The following is a 21,003-nucleotide window of genomic DNA, read 5'->3' as shown; positions in this document are numbered from 1 at the left end:
TGTGCTGCACAGGGAGCAAACAGGCTGCGCACAAGTAACATTCTCTTTAAGATACATGTGCAATCGCACGTCAATCTTAAAAGGAACCACGCAGTGTAACAAGCCGTCCGTGCATAGCAAACAGAAGTTAGAGGGAACATTGTTTAGGGCACTGTTAAAAACATAATCACACCTCATTAAGGCTTCACTTTTTCAAGGGTTTTTACAGTGAGAATAGAAAGTTGAAGTTTATGTCAATTCAGTGATTTCTAATTATTTCCATCTGTGTCGACTTCAACAGTGTACCCATGGAGGAGCAGGGAATCACTGACAGCAACTTCTGGGTTTCTGCATCTAACTGCGCATGTGTGGTTGCCAGAGTCAGTTTCACAGAGTGAATACTGACAGTTTCACCATCACTACAACTGCAAAATACAAGCTATAGTCTCCACCACTCGTGTATAAATCAGACAAGTAGCGCAGACAATTTTGCATTACTGTTATTGTTACTTTAAAAATCGCTGCTCGCTGTGTGTCAAAAGTGCTGGCTATTTTGGGCTGTGACAATGTTCAGTGAATAGTTCAAACTTGCTATGGTGCAATTAACTTTGATACTTAATTACCTCTAAGTGGGAAGCACTCAAGCCATCTTTGAAATATGAAATGGTGAATTTGCAAGTACAGTGGATTTTTGTCACATTTAATAGTCCTGGGGCAGCTAGAAATGTAGAACAAACACATCATCGAACACTTATAGTGGGCAAATTGCAGGGACTGTACAGAGAAATAGGAATACGGTGTAATAAGCTCTAATGGACACCATTAACATGTTGTTCTATTCTCACGGTCTCTCACTTTCTATTTGTGTTGAATACGGATTTAAAACTAAACCTAGAACATAAAATGAATTAGGAGACACTTAGCCAGAGATAGCAACCACCCCTAAGAATGCTGAGTCTATTTTCACTTGGCAATCCATCTCATCCTATTATAGAAAATGGACTTTAATAGGTTTATGAGTGAGAATTAAATTATACAGAATATACCTACCACTGAACAGTGTAGAGGTCACAGTGCAGTACAAGTTGATATTTTGCTATTGAATTTTAATTTTTCCTCGCATTGTTTTCACTTTTCGATTTGGCCATGCTTAGTCTTGGGTTCATGAGCTAACTCCAGTTTTCAGCACCTCACCCCAAAGAGGCATCCTTCACTTGTGACTGTCAGTGGACACTGAGATAGTCTCACAGCTAAGCCTGATCCTGTCCTCTCCCATTGCACATGTGTGTGCATGCTTATATACACACATGTAGACACAGTCATACACACATGTAGACACAGTCATACACACATAGATACAAGGAGACAAGCACACATCTACACACATGCACACATCCATACACACATAAACATCTACACATGTGTACCCATGAACACACAGAACCATGTACACACATGTGTACACACACACAGATACACACACACACACATACACACTTTGCAGCTGGTTAGTGATTAGGATAATGAACTCTGGGCTATTGTCTGTCCTCTTCCGAACCCATTGATCTTGTCACCAGTCCTACCATTCCTATGACAGGATTAACTGACTCACTGAAGTATCGTTTCAAACTGGGACCTTGCTGCCTCGTATGGCTCATGTATGACACTGGACAGCTGATGTATTAGAGAGAGTTTGTCATAGTGAATTTTAACAAGAGAAACACAACTAAATAATTGAAAAATTCAGAGACAGGCTCCCCTATATTTTTCTCTGGTTGCTAAGAGACCTATTTTATACCCACACCGAGTACTTTTGCTTATAAAGTTTACCGTTGATAATTCAAAGATGTTTTCATGCTTAAAAATGTTTGAATGGTCCAATAAGTTAAATTTAGTAGCGTAAATAAGAGCAAAGTGAGAATTTATTGCCAAAAATTTTAATTTTGGCTAATTTGGATAAAGCAGCTTTAAATTAAGACAGGGCTGTATTGAGTGAATGGAGGAAAAAGATTTTTACAGGGTTGCGATCAGTTTTAAATGGACTTTTTCTCCTTCTGCATTCTCATTTTTACCATTTCACAGTTTGAATGTTACATCTCTCATCACAGCTACAGACTTCTGAATATTAACACAACCCAGAAGAGGGTTGTAGCATTGTTAATGTGTTAAATACATTAATTTGCAGAATCTAATCTACAGGCAACACACTTAGTGGTATAACTCTCCATAACTGATGATCAATGGACAGGAATTTTAAGTCTTCGATTTGCGTCAGATGGGATTACAGCAAACTCAAGTTCTAAGAGGACGCACAGTCCAGACGCATTTTGGTAGAATTGTGAGTCTGATAATACAGAAAAATCTCCTGCTCCTTTCCATACAGCTCCATTTTAACTTCAGTTTTGATAATGTTATTTTTTAGTATCTGAGGATTTGCAGCATAACATTCACTCTGAGATATTTCCTCGGAAACTGGAATTGGCACCTTTTAGAATACATTGAGAAATTTACCAGAAAAAGCTAATACCTGAAATTCTGAGCCAGTCAGAAAGTTTTCCTGAATTATTTATTCAGATTCTAATCGATTTATTTCGTTCACTGTCTGCTTTTGGACAAAGGTTAGTTAACCTGATGTGTGCTGAGCTCCTTAATTGTCAGCTAGGATGGTGCTTTTTCCTTCGAACTGTTAGTCTGAACATCTCTTGGTCAGGAAGGAGGAAACAAGGAATTAAATAGAAGTTACAATATAGAACAGGCTGTTCGGCCCATCCAGTCCGTGATGCTGCTTATCCTCCAGACTAGCAGTATTCCAATCACATGAACCCGCCCAGTTGCTATATCTCTTTACTCCCATTCACTTCAACCACCTATCACACCCATTCTTAAATGTCAATATGGTCTCAGCTTCAATGAGTAACTCAGCAAGTGAATTCTGCAGCCTCACAACCCTCTATGTTCATCTGTTTCTCCTGCTCCCTGTCCCAAATCTCTTATGTTTAATTTTATATCTATGCCATTGTGTTCTAGAGCTCTCATTTACTGAAACAGTCTAAATCTGTGGCCACAATTTTACTGGCACGTTGTGGGTCCCAAGCCCATGTGGGCAAACAGCGGGACCGCAGGGAGGAATTTACTGGCAGCAGACAATTAAGTGGGCTGTAAGCTCGTTAGCCTCGACAGTGCCACCGACAGAGGTGAGCACTGTTGAGGCTGCAGGGAGAAGGAGAGGGTACCTCCATATTGAGGCACCCTCAAAGGGCTGGTGATAATTTGTTTCAATGTGCTGGGGCCAGGCAGGGATGCCCTGATGATGGGAGGGGGTGAACCATCCAGCAGCGTGTCAGAGCCACAGAGATGGCCATTTCCACCGGGAGGACCCTCCGTGGGCCGTACAGCATCGTTAAAGGAAGGCCCTCCCCAGGAGGCTGCCTCGATGTACTGCGGGGGCCATTCTGACGCAGGCAAAATGCTGGCGGAGGCGTAAAATTGCCATTAACAGGCCGGTTAATTAACTTAATTGGCCACCTGTCTCCAGTCGGCAGACAGCCGAGCCGCTGCCGTTCCCGCTTCTCGAAATATCCCATTGCAGCGGGAAGGTGTCGAGCTTCCCACCCGACGTCCTGTGCCACCATTTTCCCAGCCTCTCTCCCGAGGGCTGGTAAAATCCCGGCCTGCATCTTCTGTCCCTTCCCATTATAAAACCAGAGGTCCTGCTCCTGATCATTATCCAGTGACCCCACTGGAGAGCGAACCTGTGAGGGTGTGGGCCTGTTTTGACTTTACTGTGATATCCCACATGGTCAAATAGCCAGTCGGCATTCCAGATGACCAGACGCATGCATGAAGTATGGTCACTTGGGCGAGGTACTGGAGGGCTGCCAGCTGCCAGACCCCAGCAAGAGCCAGCGCCTTCAGAAAGGGGGGGACAGAGGTTACTAAACCTCCCTGCAGCTACAGAATCCCTGACCCAAGAGCATTCCGTAGAAAACGGGATAGAATTTGATTGTTTTTTAAATAAAGTCCAACAAACAAACAGAGGTTACTGCACAGATCCATGTGTTTTTGATGGATCCATACTGCATTTTTTGACAGACTTGTTCAGTCTTGTCTGTACCATAGCATCGGGAAAGGCAGGGTGGGGGGTGAGTTTCAGCTGGTTTTCACGGGAAGAGCCACAAAAATCCCGTAAAACCTGGATACAGGAGTGGGAGAACACACTCCACCCCCTCCTTCTCCCCTATTGTTTCTAAAAAGAGTGAGTAGGTGTTGAAGGACACTCAAAGAGGATGGAGGTAAATATCTGGAATAATCGACCAGGCTGAGGGATGGTTGATGCAGCCTGTAAGGGGCTCTTAATGCAGTTGGATGCTAGACTGCGAGATATGGAGTACTAGAAGCACGTGTATCAATGGATTAAGCAACATTTTCCTACCCTTGAGATGCCCCTGCTGTAATCTACTGAGGTATACACACGTATATCAGCTGCGCTGATGGGAGTTACTCAGTTTAAGATCACAGCTTTTGTCTTTTAGATCTTTTATATGGGACATGACAACAGGGCACTGACAGAAGCAATGTTAACAAGGTTGGAATACTGAACGAAAGCTTGTAGAATTTGTATTGGGGTCCCGATGGCAGGATTGGGACCTTGCCAAGACTCTACACGCATTGCTTCTACAGCACCTGGTTCAGATGGACTTGCAGAAGAGGTAAGGGATCTGCAGACTTACAGTTGTCCTCTCTAAGCAGTGCAGCAGATGGTGATGTTGTGTGGCCACAGCTGAGCCTGGTTTGTTGGGGCACTGCTGCTGCTCCTTATCGCCCGAGTCCTGGAATAATAGCAAAATAAAAAGTCAAATTGTATAACATTTGAAATCACAGCCACTGCTTTATCATACAATCAGAGAATAGTTACAGTACAGAAAGAGGCCATTCGGCCTGTTGAGTCCATGCTTGCTCTTTGCAAGAGCAATTTAGATAGTCCCACTTCCCCGTCCTTGCCCCATAGCCCTGCAATTCATTTCTCTTCAGGTGTTTATCCAATTCCCTTTTGAAAGCCATGATTGAATCTGCCTCCACCACACTCTCAGGCAGAGCGTTCCGGATCCTAACCACTCGCTGCATAAAAAAGATTTTCCTCATGTCGCCTTTGGTTCTTTTGCCAATCACCTTAAATCACCATCCTCTGGCTCTCGAACCCCCCACCAAAGGAAACTGTTTCCCTCTACCTACTCTGTCCAGACCCCTCATGATTTTGAAACTCTCTATCGAATCTGCTCTCAACTTTCCCTTCTCTAAGGAGAACAATCCCAGCTTCTTCAATCTATCCATGTATCTGAAGTCCCTCAATCCCTGGAACCGTTCTCTTTAGGGTCTATTTGTGGATATTTTTTCTTCTTAGCAATCTTCTCCCCCACTGTTATGGTATGGATGCAGGCTTTTACAGGATTTTGCCCAAGCAGTCTTTATATATGAGTAAGCTCGGCCATGAATCTTGATGGGCTATTCGCCTGCAGGAGGTGTCACTATGCCAGTTTGGCTCAGTTGGTACCACTCTCGCCTTTTAAGTCAGGAGGTTGTGGGTTTAAACCACACTCTGGGACGTGAGCACTCAATCTATGTTGAGGGATGTGTGGTACATGAGACTGTTGCAGTGAGAGGTGCAGGGTATATCAAAAAGTCATAGAAAGGGTTGTGAAAATTATTGGGTTTTTTCAGTGAGCGATGTGGGGCTTATTGGAAGGTGATAGTGGGGGTATGTCAGAGTGTTACTTTGAGGGGTGCGACAGATCATAGAATGTTATTTTAAGGGAGTAGGATATATCAGCCAGAGTTACAGAGAGGAGTTTGGATTACACTAAACTGTATTATAGTGAGGGAGAAGTGTTGCATTGAGGAGTAGACGGTATATCAGAGAGATGTTTGAGATATATCTAAATATGTTACAATGAGGTCTGTGGTGTATATCAAAGTATGATACAATGATATATTGAGGACTGTAGCATATACCAGAATAGGATAGTGAGGAGCATGGGGTACATCAAAGAGTGTTATAATGTGGGGTATATGAGTGTGTGTTATAGAGAAGGGTACGGAGTATTTCAGCGAGTGTGGCAGTGAAGTTTATAGAATATACAAGAGAACATTATGATGATGTGCAGTGATATTGTGACTTAGATTCACCTCAAGTCTGCCAGTCCATCCCTCTTCTTCCCAGCTGCTAAACTCTACTGGCCACCATCCCCTGTTTTCTGCCCGTTGTTTTGAAACACATATATACCCAATATTGGCCGAAAGTAGTTTCCATATATATCTGCCCACATGGAAAGCTTTCCAAATAATTCATACAAGTATTGAATGGCCCTTCCCACCAACAGAAAGATGGCAGACCAACTCAATGGAACCTGAATACACCCAGGCACCAACAGAAATAGGGCAGACACACTCAATCAAACCTGAGTGTGCTCGGGAACTGTCCACCAATAGAAACATTTTAGCTACACTCGACCATTTGTAAGAACTCTTGACCTCTGAATCTAACCTCTACACAGCACAGTATTGAACGTACCGTGAACTCCAGTGCCTCATTCATCAAGCCATTGCGTTTGATTTGAAGATAGGCGTTGGCATTTCCAGTCTTCGCTATCTTTATCCTCGCAAGTCTGGCTTTCTGTGGAGAAAAGCAAGATAGTCTCACCATTAATAATCTACAGTATTTCATCCTCTGAGCAGCTTACTGCATCTCCTTCTCCCCTCTCACATGTCCCATTGCCAGCGCAGTACAATCCTGGTGCATAATGAGAAAACTTGTGCACAAAACCTGGCCCAGTCAGTGTTTCTTGGCTCCTTGATTTGATACTGCTCGGAACATTCCACTCTTGCACACTCTCGCTTTCCAATTATGCTATCCCACATGCTTTTTATTCTCCTTTCATCTTTGCTGTCCTGAAATCAAAGACCATCACATTGCCTCCCACCTATTTTCCTCCAGGAGTTCTAAATTTCCTCAGGCTCGAGTTCCTCGCACAATCTACAATTTCTAAAACAAAAGCCTCTTGGGCGTCAGCCTTGGCTCAGGTGGTTAGCTCTCTTGTGTGTGATGCAGAAATTTGTGGATTCAAGTTCCACTCCAGAGACCTCAGCACAAAATCTAGGCTGACACTCCAGTGCAGTGCTGAAGGAGTGCTGTACTGTCGGAAGTGCCATCTTTCAAGATGAGATGTTAAACCTAGTCCATGTCTGCCCTCTCAGGTGGACGGAAAAGATGCCACAGCACAATTTTGAAGAAGGGCAGGAGAGTTCTTCCCAGTGTCATGGCCAATACTTATCCCTCAACCAACATCACAAAAATATATTTATCTCTGTTGTTTGTGGGGCTGTGCCATGATTTCCTGCAGCAGTGACCACACTCTCATTGGCTGTGAAGTACTTTGGTCCTGAGGTTACAAAAGGTGTTATATAAATGCAAGTCTGTTTTTTAAAAACTAAATTTACCTTCTATTCTTAGCCCTTCACCAAGGTTTTAGCTATAATGAGGAGGCATAAATGATTACTAGCTTGTTCCTACAGCTATTCACAATATACATTAATGATTTAGATGAGGGAACTAAATGTAATATCTCCAAATTTGCAGATGACACAAAACTGGGTGGGAGGGCGAGTTGTGAGGAGGATGCAGAGAGGATTCAGGGTGATTTGGACAAGTTGAGTGAGTGGGCTAATGCATGGCAGATGCAGTATAATGTGGATAAATGTGAAGTTATCCACTTTGGTAGCAAAAACAGGAAGGCAGATTATTATCTGAACGGCTATAAACTGAGAGAGGGGAATATGCAACGAGACCTGGGTGTTCTCGTTCACCAGTCGCTGAAGGCAAGCATGCAGGTGCAACAGGCGGTAAAAAAGGCAAATGGAATTTTGGCCTTCATAGCGAGAGGATTCAAGTACAGGAGCAGGGATGTCTTGCTGCAATTATACAGAGCCTTGGTGAGGCCACACCTGGACTATTGTGTGCAGTTTTGGTCTCCTTATCTGAGGAAGGATATTCTTGCTATAGAGAGAGTGCAGAGTGCAGGTTTACCAGATTGATTCCTGGGATGGCGGGACTGACATATGAGGAGAGATTGAGTCGGTTAGGATTATATTCGCTGGAGTTCAGAAGAGTGAGGGGGGAATCTCATAGAAACCTATAAAATTCTGACAGGACTTGACAGGGTAGATGCAGGAAGGATGTTCCCGACGGTTGGGGAGTCTAGAACCAGGGGTCATAGTCTAAGGATATGGGGTAAACCATTCAGGACAGAGATGAGGAGAAATTTCTTCATCCAGAGAGGGGTGAGCCTGTGGAATTCACTACCACAGAAAACAGTTGAGGCCCAAACATTGAATGTTTTCAAAAAGGAGTTAGATATAGCTCTTGGGTCTAAAGCCAATGTCGAAAGCCGGAACAGGCTACTGAGTTGGATGATCAGCCATGATCATAATGAATGGCGGAGCAGATGCGAAGGGCCAAATGGCCTACTCCTGCTCCTATTTTCTATGTTTCTATCTACTGTGTGTTTTCCACAATTCTCATTGAGGTCAGGTGTTTGAATGTGCAGACTGTAGGAGAAACGGAGCTCCATACTTTAAGATCCACGAGGGAATGCTTTGGAGTGGGAAATATTGTAATTAATGCAACAGAATGGGGATGCAAGGAGGCAGAATAGAGCATAGGGTGATGCATTTGAAACTTAGGAGAATGAATAGAACACAGCTGAGGAGAGCAATGAGCACAGTATTATTGTAGAAAATGTGTCCATCCACTGTTACTGAATCTGTGCAGTCAGAGTATAATACACTTGCTCTCCAATCCAGAAAGCACAAACTTGTTAAAAGTATTCACCCAGGATATGTGAGGTGCACTCAACCACAAAATCGAATTCATTGGAAAAAATGTTCTGTTACATTTAGAACAATAGGATATATTAGAATTACTTAAAGAGCCTAGAGTGTGATATTTCCACTGTCTACACAGGAGGAAGTAATGAAAACATTAGCACTTAACAATGGTAATGAGAAGCATACACTTAAGAGAAAATTACTATCATTATTCAATAATTGCCATATCGAGCAGGTCCACTGTAGTGCTTCAGAAATAATAGATTGATTCTATGGGATAATGGTTGGATTAGATCTATGGTGGTTTTTGGCCGCATGACTTCCAGAAACTCTTTCTGCCACTCTTTTTGTTCAAACCTCACTTCCAGAGACTTAAGCACATAATCCAGGCTGAGACTTGGAGGCAGTGCTGTACTGAAGGAGTGCTGCATTGTCGGAGGTGCTGTCTTTTGGATGCCGAGGCCCGACCTGCCCTTTCAGGTAGACTTAGAAGATCTCTTTTTTGGCTAGCTAGGTTGGACACCAGCGCTAACTCTTTTCTTGTAGGTCACATGATCCAACCAGGCCATTCTCAGAATATCGTAGCAGTGGGTGAGATGGGTCTCAGGTCCTGTGCCTGCAGTTCCATAAAGAAAAGGACGCTCATGATTTCAATCCTGCCACGGTAGGTAGTCATCAAGTGGAGGCCAGACACTTCCCCACAGGAAGAGACTGAAAAAGAAAAGGAATAGTGTCCTTTCACTTGTACGGAAGGTCGTTCCCAATCGCAGCTCTGTTGCCTGTGTTTATTAGAGATGCTAACCTGGTCAATACCCAGTAAATGGGCAGATCGTAAACTCAAACTGGAGGCCCAAACAACGGGCAACAAAAAAAATTGCATTTATATAGCACCTTTCATAACCAATGGACAGCTCAAAACACTTTACAGCTGATGAAATACTTTTTGAAGTGTAGTCATTGTTGTAATGTAGGAAACGTGGCAGCCAATTTGTGCACAGCAAGCTCCCACAAATACAATCTGATATTGACTAGATCATCTGTTTTTTAGTGATGAGGGATGAACATTAGTCAGGGCACTGGGGAGAACTCCCCTGTTCTTCTTCAAAATAGTGGCCATGGGGCCTTTTATATCAGTGAAGGCTTTGGTTTAATATCCCGCCCAAAAGATAGTATCTCCAACAGTGCCGCGCACTCTCAGTAATGCCCTGGGAAGAGCCAATTTGGATTATGTTCCAGTCTCTGGGATTGGAGCTTGAACCCACAGTCTTTGCATTTAGTGGCTAGAAATGCTACCCACTGAGCCATGGGTAAAAAGGCACAGCCTAGGCACTACAAATACCAGGGAAATGATTCATAAATGGTCACAATGCCACCTTCCAAACCAGCGATCTCTATCACCTAGAAGGACAAGGACAGCAGATGCATGGGAACACCACCAGTTGCAAGTTCCCCTCCAAGTCACACACCATCCTGACTTGGAACTATATCGCCGTTCCTTCACTGTCGCTGGGCCAAAATCCTGGAACTCCCTTCCTAACAGCACTGTTGGTGAACCGACCCCACATGGACAACAGCGGTTCAAGAAGGCAGCTCACCACCACCTTCTCAAGGGAAATTAGGGATGGGCAATAAATGCTGGCCTGGCCAATGATGCCCACATCCCATGAAAAAATAAAAACATTTGATTATGTCTGCAGTAGGGACCTTATGAAACCAACTTACATGTGCAAATATCAAAAGCAGAATCACAGAATTGTTACAGCACAGAAGGAGGCCGTTCGTGTCTGCACTGGTTCTCCGAATGAGCAATTCACTTAGTGTCATTCCCCCACCTTCTCTGCATAATCCTGTACGTTCTTCCATTTCAGGTAACTATCTAATTCTCCTTTGAATGCCTCAATTGAACCTGACTCCACTGGACTCTTTGGCAGTGTATTCCAGATCCTAACCACTCAAAGAACAAACAAAGAACAAAGATAATTACAGCACAGGAACAGGCCCTTCGGCCCTCCAAGCCTGCGCCGATCCAGATCCTCTCTCTAAACATGTCGCCTATTTTCTAAGCTTCTGTATCTCTTTTCTTCCTGCCCATTCATGTATCTGTCTAGATACATCTTAAAAGACTCCATCGTGCCCGCATCTACCACCTCCGCTGGCAATGCGTTCCAGGTGCCCACCACCCTCTGCGTAAAGAACTTTCCACGCATATCCCCCCTAAACTTTTCCCCACTCGCTGCGTAAAAAAAGTTTTTCCTTAGGTCGCCATGGTTTCTTTTGCCAATTACCTTAAATCTGTGCCCTCTCATTGCTGATCCTTCGACTCTGTCCACACCCTTCATGATTGTGAATACTTCGATCAAATCTCCTCTCAGCTTTCTCTTCTCCAAGGAAAACAGTCCCAACTTCCCCAATCTATCTTCATAAATGAAGTTCCTCATCCCTGGAACTATTCTCGTGAGTTTTGTCTGCCATCTTGGGTCATAAGAGGTTCTAAACGAGATTTGCTACAGCCAGCTGCCCATGTCGTGTAACCATTGGGCAGAATGCCCAAGCAACCTATGGAGCCATGGAGAGTTAACATCAGATATTCCTGCAATCCTTTGAGAAGTCTGCGTACTAAAGCTCTCTGTGAACTGGAGTCCAAACCACTGCAAAATGGTGCTATGGTGTGACGATCTGCATAAGCCCAAAACAAGCTGGGGGAGGGAACAAGTTTGACTAATTATAATTGGCCAGGGCGTCAGTGAATGGTACCAAGAAAAGAAAGAAAGACCAGCATTTCTATACCACCTTTCATGATCTCAGGACATCCCAAAGTGCTTTACAGCCAATGAAGTAATTTTGAAGTGTAGTCACTGTTGTAATGGTGGGAGCTGGTGTCCAGACATAGGCCGCAGGATGTTACATTCATTTTTCATTTCAACCTTTTATTGACTGGCAAGTAAGGAACAAACAGCATTGTTAAACTTTCAGGACCTGATTGCAATACCGTATCTCCATAATGAGGCATTTGGTTACAGTGTGTAGTGGCTATGTGTTAGATTAATAATTCAGAGACCGTGAGTTTAGATCTCACTATAGCAATTTGAGAATTTGAATTCAGTTTAAAAGCAAACCAGAAATAAAAATCCAGTACCAATAAAAATGATCTTGAAGCTGTCAGATTGTTGCTCATGTCCTTTAGTGAAGGAAACCTGCCGTCCTTAACCGGTTTGGGTCTATATGTGACTCCAATCCCATCCAACGTGGTTTACTCTACCGGGTGTTCAAGAAGAAGAAAGAGGCCTTCTCAGAATAACTAGGGGGTGGACAATAAATATTGGCTTTGTCAGTGATGTAAACATCCCCAGAGTACATTGTCATGACGGTGCTTCCACTATTAATATTTTTTGAGGACTCATGTGAAAAGATTGTGAAAATTGGTTCATTTGAAAGACTGAGAAGATGCTTGGATTTGTTTTTTATAAAGGGTTACTGGAAGGACACTTTGGATTTTTTCAAAAGAACACTTACTGGAAGAGGCAATTAAGTGCTAAACAAACATGAGGAGCCTTGCTGGCTATTGGATTTGTTTACAGAGAAGTCATATGTCGAGGTTTATGGTTGTCAGGAGTTTTGGCTTTCTGATTTGGGGCTTGGACTGTTTGAATACTCAGTTGGTGTTTAGCCTGCTAAGAGAGAAGCCACCTGACTCATCCTTTTCCACCTGTTTTGGAAAATCTTCTGAGAATCCAGTGTGATAGCTGAAACCACTGATGCAGTACTTCTCCCGAAAAGCCTGTAAGACATATCCCTGACATATCCTGAACAGAACTGCTCCAGAAAGATCCCAGTGACAGTTGTGGAGGCCAGACCAAAGGCCATCTGGAAAATTCCATATCTTATCCTTTCTCTTCAAAAAATTGACAATAACTTGACCAAAGTATTTTTTGTAAGTTGATCTCTGCAGAGACAGTTTTTCATGTTTCTTTGTTTTTTTCTTTAACTGGTGTGTGTGCGCGTGTGTTAGATTATTTTAGAAGGGTAATATTTATACTTTCATATTTCAAACTGTGTGTTAATAAACTTTGCATCTTTATTGAATAAGTCTTGTTTTATAATAAATCAATAATTTTGTTGTTTATTAAAGAAACCTGGTTTAGTGGATTTTTATTCTGAAACTAATATAGAAAAAGTATATAATTGGTTCTATCGGTAACTGTGTAAAACATTTAACGGAATGACTCCTGACAACACAGAGCATGCGCAGAGTGATTGAGGATGTCATCAGTGCGTGTGAACATTTGCAGCTTGCCAGTATGAATGCGTGAATCCTCGCACTGATGTCATCACGCAATGACGCCCTAACCCCTCAATAGCCGTGATCGTCACCTACATTTCCCCCTATCAGTATCCCACTCCCTTCTCCCATTCCCGCTTAAATCACTGCTTTTAATTTCCCTCTCCAGACTACTCGCAGCTCCATTCCGCCTTGCTGCTTCCCCTCTCAGCTGCTCCCTCCCGCCTCGCCGCTGCCTTCCCTCAGCCACTTGCTCCCGCCCTCGCCTCTCCCCTCCTTGGCCGCTCGCTTCCTGCCTTGCTGCCCGAAGAAGCGGTGAGGGTGGGGGAGAGTGGGGAATGAACTGCTGAAGCGGCAAGTCGGGGAGTGAGCGGCCGAGGGCTGAGGTCAATAGGGCAATGTGGGAGCGAGTGGCTGAGAGGGGGGAAGCGGTGAAGCCTGGTGCGAGCGGCTGGGGCTGTGGGCAAGCGGGGAGTGAGCAGTGAAGTGGCAAGGTGGGGAGTGAGTGGCCGAGGCAGGGGGGAAGCTGTGCTGGAAAGTGTGCATGCGTGGCTGGTGGGTATGGAAAGATTCTAGCATGGCTTTGTGCAATAATAATAACTTACATTTATATGGCAGCTAAATCATATCTCTCAGAAACTTCCCAAAGCACTTCACAGCCAATGAATGTGATTGCCAGATTGTATGGTCAGGAAAGTTACTTGGGGCTCATTCCCACTGTAACTTTGCTGGCAGTTTGACGGGGAACGTAAATGGGGTAAAGTTATGGCGGCAGAGTGGGAACTGCTCCGAGAGAATTCTGGGTGCATGAGTCAAAGTCAGCAGCTGTTTCACATATGACAAGGTGCCAAAGACAGTAATGAGATGAATGACTAGCTCATGTGCTTTTGCTGGTGTTAAGTGAACTCAACTAAGGCAGCAGGTCGTCCCAATCATTGGTGAATCTGGCTGTGGCTAGGTGGCTAGGTCTCTCAATTCTGAGTCAGAAGGTTATTGGTTTCCACTCCCACTCCAGACACTTGAGCATAAAATGCAGACAAGCACTCCAGTTCCGTACTGAGAGAGTGCATGGCTACCAGACTTTTGGTTGAGACATTAAACTGAGGCTCTGTCTGCCTTCTCATATGGATGTAAAGATCCCATGACATCATTGGAAGAGGAGCAGAGGCGGTCTCCCTGGTGTCCTGGCTCATAATAATCCCTCAACCGACTTCATTAAAACATATTATCTGGTCATTATCACATTGTTGTTTGTGGGAGCTTACTGTGCACAAATTGGCTATTGCATATCCTACATTATAACAGTGACTACACTTCAAAAATACTTCATTGGCTGTAAAGCACTTTGGGATGTCCTGAGGTTGTGAAAGGCGCTACATAAATGCACGTTTTTTCTTTGAAGGAACATCATTGAATCTAAAAGGAGATGGAGCCTGAGTATAATATCTCATCTGAACCACGGCACCTCTAACAATGCCTGAAAGACTGTACAGGCATTGGTATCTTTTCTCTAGAAAAGAGAAGGCTGAGGTGATAGATGTTTTTAAGATTATGAAAGGGTTTGATAGGGGACAAGTAGAGAAGGTGTTTCCACTTATGGGGAGAACAAAACCAGGGGCCATAAATATAAGCTAGTTACTAATAAATCCAATAAGGAATTCAGAGAGTAGTTAGAATGTGTAACTCACTATCACAGGGAGTAGTTAAGGTGAATAGCATAGTTGCATTTAAGGGGAAACTAGATAAACAGATGAGGGAGAAAGGAAAAGAGGTTATGCTGATCGGGTGAGATGAAGAGGGGTGGGAGGAGGCTTGTGTGGAGCATAAACACTGGCACGGACCAGTTGGGCCAAATGGCCTGTTTCTGTGCTATAAATTCCACATAATTCTACATGATGCAGCAGTCTCTCAGTCGTGCACTGCAGTGCTAGCCTAGATAATGCATTTAAATCTTGAACTCACTCCAGTTCTTGAGCACATAATTTAGAGGCAAAATTGCTAGCAATGAACCAAATTGACACTTGAATGTACAGGCAAACATAATAGAGTCAAAAAAAAAGCCATGATATCCGACTGCAAAACAGCTAATGTAGAAGCTGGCAAATAGTGAACAGTGATGCCCACTGCGAGGCGCACCTGTAAACAAGCCTGCATAATTTTGAACTGGTAGTGCACACCAGTGCACTACCACGACGACCAGTTGCTACAGCAGCTTGGCAACAGGCGCCAACGTCAAAAACAACAACTCACAGCGTCACTTGGCAGTTTCACGTGCAGTACGTGGCAGAACCTGCCTCTCAAGGACTGGCCTTCACAGCCATCAGCAAAGGTGCAACCAAGAGAAGACACCCCACCTGAATGGATTGTTTGCTGTGTGTCCATCATCTTTCATAGATGGAAGGATACCAACCCACTAATTTTAAACTAATGCTTGAAGTATGAAAGGAGAGGAGGAAGGATGTTTTGTGCAAAAGGTTGTTAGAATATGGAATGCAATGGCACCAGCCAAGGGGGGGATGAGGAGAATCTTTTGCGCAGCGAGTTGTTGTGATCTGGAATGCACAGCCTGAATGGGCAGTGGAAGCAGATTCAATAGTAACTTTCAAAAGATAATTGGATAAATCCCTGAACAAGAAATAAATTACAGGATGGGAATGGGATTGGGTAGATAGTTCCTATATAGAATTGGCACCAAGCATAGGAATGGATTCCTTCTGTGCTATAATTTCTATAATTGCCTGCTCGAGGGTATTGCAAAATGCTTCTTTCTTTGGCCTCCTTGTCTCGAAAGACAATGAGTAAGCACCTGGAGGTGGTCAGTGGTTTGTGGAGCAGTGCCTGGAGTGGCTATAAAGGCCAATTCTAGAGTGACAGGCTCTTCCACAGGCGCTGCAGATAAAATTGATTGTCGGGGCTGTTACACAGTTGGCTCTCTCCTTGCACTTCTGTCTTTTTTCCTGCCAGCTGCTAAGTCTCTTCGACTCGCCACTCTTTAGCCCCGCCTTTATGGCTGTCTGCCAGCTGTGGCGATCACTGGCAACTGACTCCCATGACTCGTGGTCAACGTCACAGAACGTCATGTCACATTTGCAGACGTCTTTAAAGCGGAGACATGGACGGCCGATGGGTCTGATACCAGTAACGAGCTCGCTGTACAATGTGTCCTTGGGGATCCTGCCATCTTCCATGTGGCTCACATGGCCAAGCCATCTCAAGCACCATTGGCTCAGTAGGGTGTATAAGCTGGGGATGTTAGCCGCCTCGAGGACTTCTGTGTTGGAGATATGGTCCTGCCACCTGATGTCAAGGATTCTCCGGAGGCAGCGAAGATGGAATGAGTTGAGACGTCGCTCTTGGCTGACATACGTTGTCCAGGCCTCGCTGCTGTAGAGCAAGGTACTGAGGACACAGGCTTGAAACACTCGGACTTTTGTGTTCCGTGTCAGTGCACCATTTTTCCACACTCTCTTGGCCAGTCTGGACATAGCAGTGGAAGCCTTTCCCATGCGCTTGTTTAATTCTGCATCGAGACACAGGTTACTGGTGATAGTTGAGCCTAGGTAGGTGAACTCTTGAACCACTTCCAGAGCGTGGTCGCCAATATTGATGGATGGAGCATTTCAGACGTCCTGTCCCATGATGTTCGTTTTCTTGAGGCTGATGGTTAGGCCAAATTCATTGCAGGCAGCCACAATCCTGTTGATGAGTCTCTGCAGACACTCTTCAGTGTGAGAGGTTAATGCAGCATCGTCAGCCAAGAGGAGTTCCCTGATGAGGACCTTCCGTACTTTGGTTTTCACTCTAAGATGGGTAAGGTTGAACAACCTGCCACTGATCTTATGTGGAGGAAGATTCCTTCTTCTGAAGACTTGAACGCATGTGAGAGCAGCAGTGAGAAGAAGATCCCAAACAGTGTAGGTGTGGGAACACAGCCCTGTTTCATGCCACTCAGGATAGGAAAGGGGTCTGATGAGGCACCGCTATACTGGATTGTGCCTTTCATATTGTCATGGAACGAGGTGATGACATTTAGTAGCTTTGGTGGACATCCGATCTTAGCTAGTCGTCTGAAGAGACCACGTCTGCTGACAAAGTCAAAGGCTTTGGTGAGATCTATGAAAGGAACGCAGAGGGGCGTCTGTTTGTTCGCGGCATTTCTCCTGTAGCTGGCGAAGGGAGAACAGCATGTTAACAGTTGATCTGTCTGCTCGGAAGCTGCACTGTGCCTCAGGGTAGACACCCTCAGCCAGCTTCTGGAGTCTGTTTAAAACAACTTGAGCGAAGACCTTCTCCACTATGCTGAGCAGGGAGATTCCGCGGTAGTTGTTGCAGTCACCGCGGTCACCCTTGTTCTTATAGAGGGTGATGATATTGGCATCGCGCATATCCTGTGGTACTGCTCCCTCATCCCAGCACAGGCAAAGCAGTTCATGTAGTGCTGAGAGTATAGCAGGCTTGGCACTCTTGATTATTTCAGGGGTAATGCTGTCCTTTCCAGGGGCTTTTCAACTGGCTAGAGAATCAATGGCATCACTGAGTTTTGATTTTGTTGGCTGTTCGTCCAGCTCATCCATGACTGGCAGAGACTGGGCTACATTGAGGGCGGTCATCAGTGACAACATTTTCCCTGGAGCACAGTTCTAGGTAGTGCTCCACCCAGCAGTCCATTTGCTTGCGTTGGTCAGTGATCATTTCCCCTGATTTAGACTTGGGTGGGGGGGTGCGATCGTCTTGATGGTTAGCCCAAAAGCTCTCTTAATGCCATCATACATTCCTCTGATGTTTCCGGTGTCGGAGGCCAGCTGAATATGACTGCAAAGGTGTTGCCAGTAGTCATTTGCGCAGCGCCTGGCTGTTCTTTGTGGAGTGCTTCTGGCTACTTTAAGTGCTACGGATGTTAACTCGCTGGAGGCTTTCTTGTAGTTCAACAGTGCAATGCGCTTAGCGGCTATGACAGGTTCCAGCTCTTCAAAGTGAGATTGAAAACAGTCTGCATTCTGCTTCTCACGTTTGCCATAGGTGGTCATTGCTGAGTCATAGATGGCGTCTCTGATGTGGGCCCACTTGGTCTCTGCATCCCCTGCAGGAGTGTTTTGAAGGGCTTTTTCAAGTGAATTTAGAAACTTATGTAACAGCTGTGGATAAGAAATTCTGTTAGTATTGATGCGCGGGCGGCCCTTCTGCTTGGAGTGATGTAGCTTCTTTGGTTTGAGTCAAACTTTGCTGCACACCAGGGAGTGGTCGGTGCCGCAGTCCGCACTGTGGAAGCTGCGTGTGATTTGGACACTGCTTATAGAGGCTCGCCTTGTGACGATGAGGTCCAGCTGGTGCCAACGACGTGATCTTGGGTGATCTTGGGTGTCTCCATGAAACCTACGGAGATTTGGCACCAAGAAGGATTCCTTCTGTGCTGCAATTTCTATAATTGCCTGCTTGAGGGTTTTGCAAAATGCTCAGTGACAGATAAACAGTAATGAAGTAGAGGAGATGTATTAAGCAGGTGATCCCCTCCAGCCTGAATTGACTTATGTGGAATTACATAGAATCTACAGCGAAGAAATAGGTCATTTGGCCCAACTGGTCCAATCTGGTGTTTATACTCCAGACAAACTTTGTCCCCTTCACATCTCACCCTTTCAACATATCCTTCAATTCTTTTCTCCCTGGTGTACTTACCTAACTTGTCATTAAATGTATCAATGCTATTCACCTCAACTACTCCTTGTGGTAGCGAGATTCACATTCTCACTACTCTCTGGGTATAGAAGTTTCTCTTGAATTCCCTATTGGATTTATTAGTGACTCGCTTATATTTATGGCCTTTAGTTCTGGTCTCGCGGCATATGGAAATATCTTCTCTACATCTAGCCTATCAAACTCCTTTCATAATCTTGAAGAGCTCTATCAGGTCACCCCTTACATTGATCTGATTGAATGGTAGAACAAGGCTGGAGGGGCTGAAAAGCCTCCTTCTGTTCCTGTGTCCCTGACCATTTGGTGCTTGCAACTCACTGGTGGCACTTAAATGAGATATTCGCCCAGCAAACGGGCACTTTGCCAGCTGGTTTCTGCCTCGGATTTGGTTTGGCAGTGAGGGTAGGAATGGCCATTGATCTTGGCACCGAGTTTTTGTGGTGGGGGCAGAAGTCGAATTTCTGCGCCGTGAGTTTTAATTCGGTCACTCAATGTTTTTAAGCATGTGGTGAATCAAAAATCGGACAACAGATTTTACCTTTTGTGCCCGACGCTTGTCTGCTCGCTGGTTCTGATGGTAGATTCTGCTGAAGTTGGAGACAATGACTGGCACAGGTAGAGCAATCACCAGCACACCACTCAAGGAGCAGATGGAGCCAAAGATCTTCCCGGCGATTGTCTTCGGTACCATGTCACCATAGCTATGAGAGAAAGGAAGTGAGCATTTTAGAAGAGTAACCCACTTCCTCATCATTTCCCTCAGTCCCTTTTTAATCCAGAAACATGTTCTAATTGTCACTTCAGTCTATTTTCATAGTACCTCTGAACACCTCAAAGCCTGTACACCCCCTACAACTCAGTAGTGTGATGGAATACTCCCCACTTGCTTGGATAAGTGCAGCTCCAACAACACTCAAGAAGCTCAGCCCCATCCAAGGCAAAGCAGCCCGCTTGATCGGCACCCATTCACCACCTTAAACATTCACTTCCTCCACCACCAGGTCACAGTGGCAGCAGTGTGTACCATCTACAAGCTGCACTGCAGCACCTTCCAAACCCGTGCCCTCGACCACCTAGAAAAGCAAGGGCAGCAGATGCATGGGAACACCACCATCCTGACTCAGAACTAATTCACCATTCCTTCATCATTGCTGGAACTCCCTACCTAACAGAACTGTGGCACCACCTTCACAACATGGACTGCAGTGGTTGAAGAAGGCGGCTCACCACTATCTTCTCAAGGGCAACTAGGGATGGGCAATAAATGCAGGCCTTGCCTGCAATGCCACAACTTGAGAATGAATGAAAGAAAAGCTCTAGAACTCCATTACTATTTGGGGGAAAGTTTCTGCAGGACGTTCAGATTCTTAAGCTCTTACAGCTTGACTACTGGTACCAATATCCAATATCTGGAGGTCCTATCCATAGACTTGGCGACACGATGCTGACGTTATAGTGAGCAATCAGGAGATGCCGCAAGGAAAATCCATGGCGGTCATCTCAAAAAAACCCAAAAGCTCAGATTGCCGCTGAAAGCTGTCTCAGAGGCACCTTCATTCCATCAATCTGGGTTAGTGTTGGATCCTGGTATTAGAGGTGAGAGGTCACTGCTGTTGCAAATCAGAACCAGTCTCTTCCACGGTGGAGAGAAATTTACATTTCTTTCATCTGGACTGGATCCAAAACTCAGTTATCAGTGAATAAAAGACTTTAAAGGAACATCAAAACCTCTCAATTAAGTTATAGCTGGTAATCACCTCCTGATATCTGTTATTCTATACATAAACCACCCAAACCCCTGGATTAGATTCCAGTCTGTAACTCACCCCTGATATCTGTTATTCTATATATAAACCACACTGAACCCCTCAATTAGATTCCAGTCTGTAACTCACTCCCAGCTATTTATTATTCTTTATTTTAACCACTCAAACTCCTTGATTAGATTTCAGAGTGCAACTCACTTCCGGGTATCTGCTATTCTATGTATAAACCCCAACCAAAACCCTTGATTAGATTCCAACCTGTAACTCACTCCCAGTTATCTCTTATTCCATATATAAACCCAACCAAAACTCTTGATTAGATTCCAGCCTGTAACTCACTCCTAGTTATTTGTCATTCTCTATATAGATCCCAGCAAAACCCTTGATTAGATTCCAATCTATAAC

The 21,003-nt window shown here is 44.6% G+C and overlaps 1 protein-coding gene across 3 annotated transcripts in view; it reads right to left on the bottom strand.

Annotated features, from left to right (window-relative positions):
• The window catches only part of kcnd3 (potassium voltage-gated channel, Shal-related subfamily, member 3), a 313,717-nt gene that overhangs the window by 14,131 nt on the left and 278,583 nt on the right, over nucleotides 1-21,003 (bottom strand). For 2 of the 3 annotated variants that reach the window (XM_068057481.1, XM_068057482.1), the window contains exons 2-4: nucleotides 19,371-19,533; nucleotides 6,548-6,649; nucleotides 4,710-4,808 (exon numbers count right to left, since the gene is read on the bottom strand). In XM_068057481.1, the coding sequence (XP_067913582.1) occupies nucleotides 4,710-4,808; nucleotides 6,548-6,649; nucleotides 19,371-19,533 (364 nt within the window). The remainder of the gene's footprint in view (nucleotides 1-4,709; nucleotides 4,809-6,547; nucleotides 6,650-19,370; nucleotides 19,534-21,003) is intronic. The other variant, XM_068057484.1, reaches the window with a different exon arrangement.

This window comes from Heterodontus francisci, chromosome 25 (assembly GCF_036365525.1).
Source record: "Heterodontus francisci isolate sHetFra1 chromosome 25, sHetFra1.hap1, whole genome shotgun sequence".
Classification (NCBI taxonomy): Eukaryota; Metazoa; Chordata; class Chondrichthyes; order Heterodontiformes; family Heterodontidae; genus Heterodontus; species Heterodontus francisci.
Note: the sequence above shows the minus strand (reverse complement) of the source record. Positions and strands in the feature narration are given on the sequence as shown.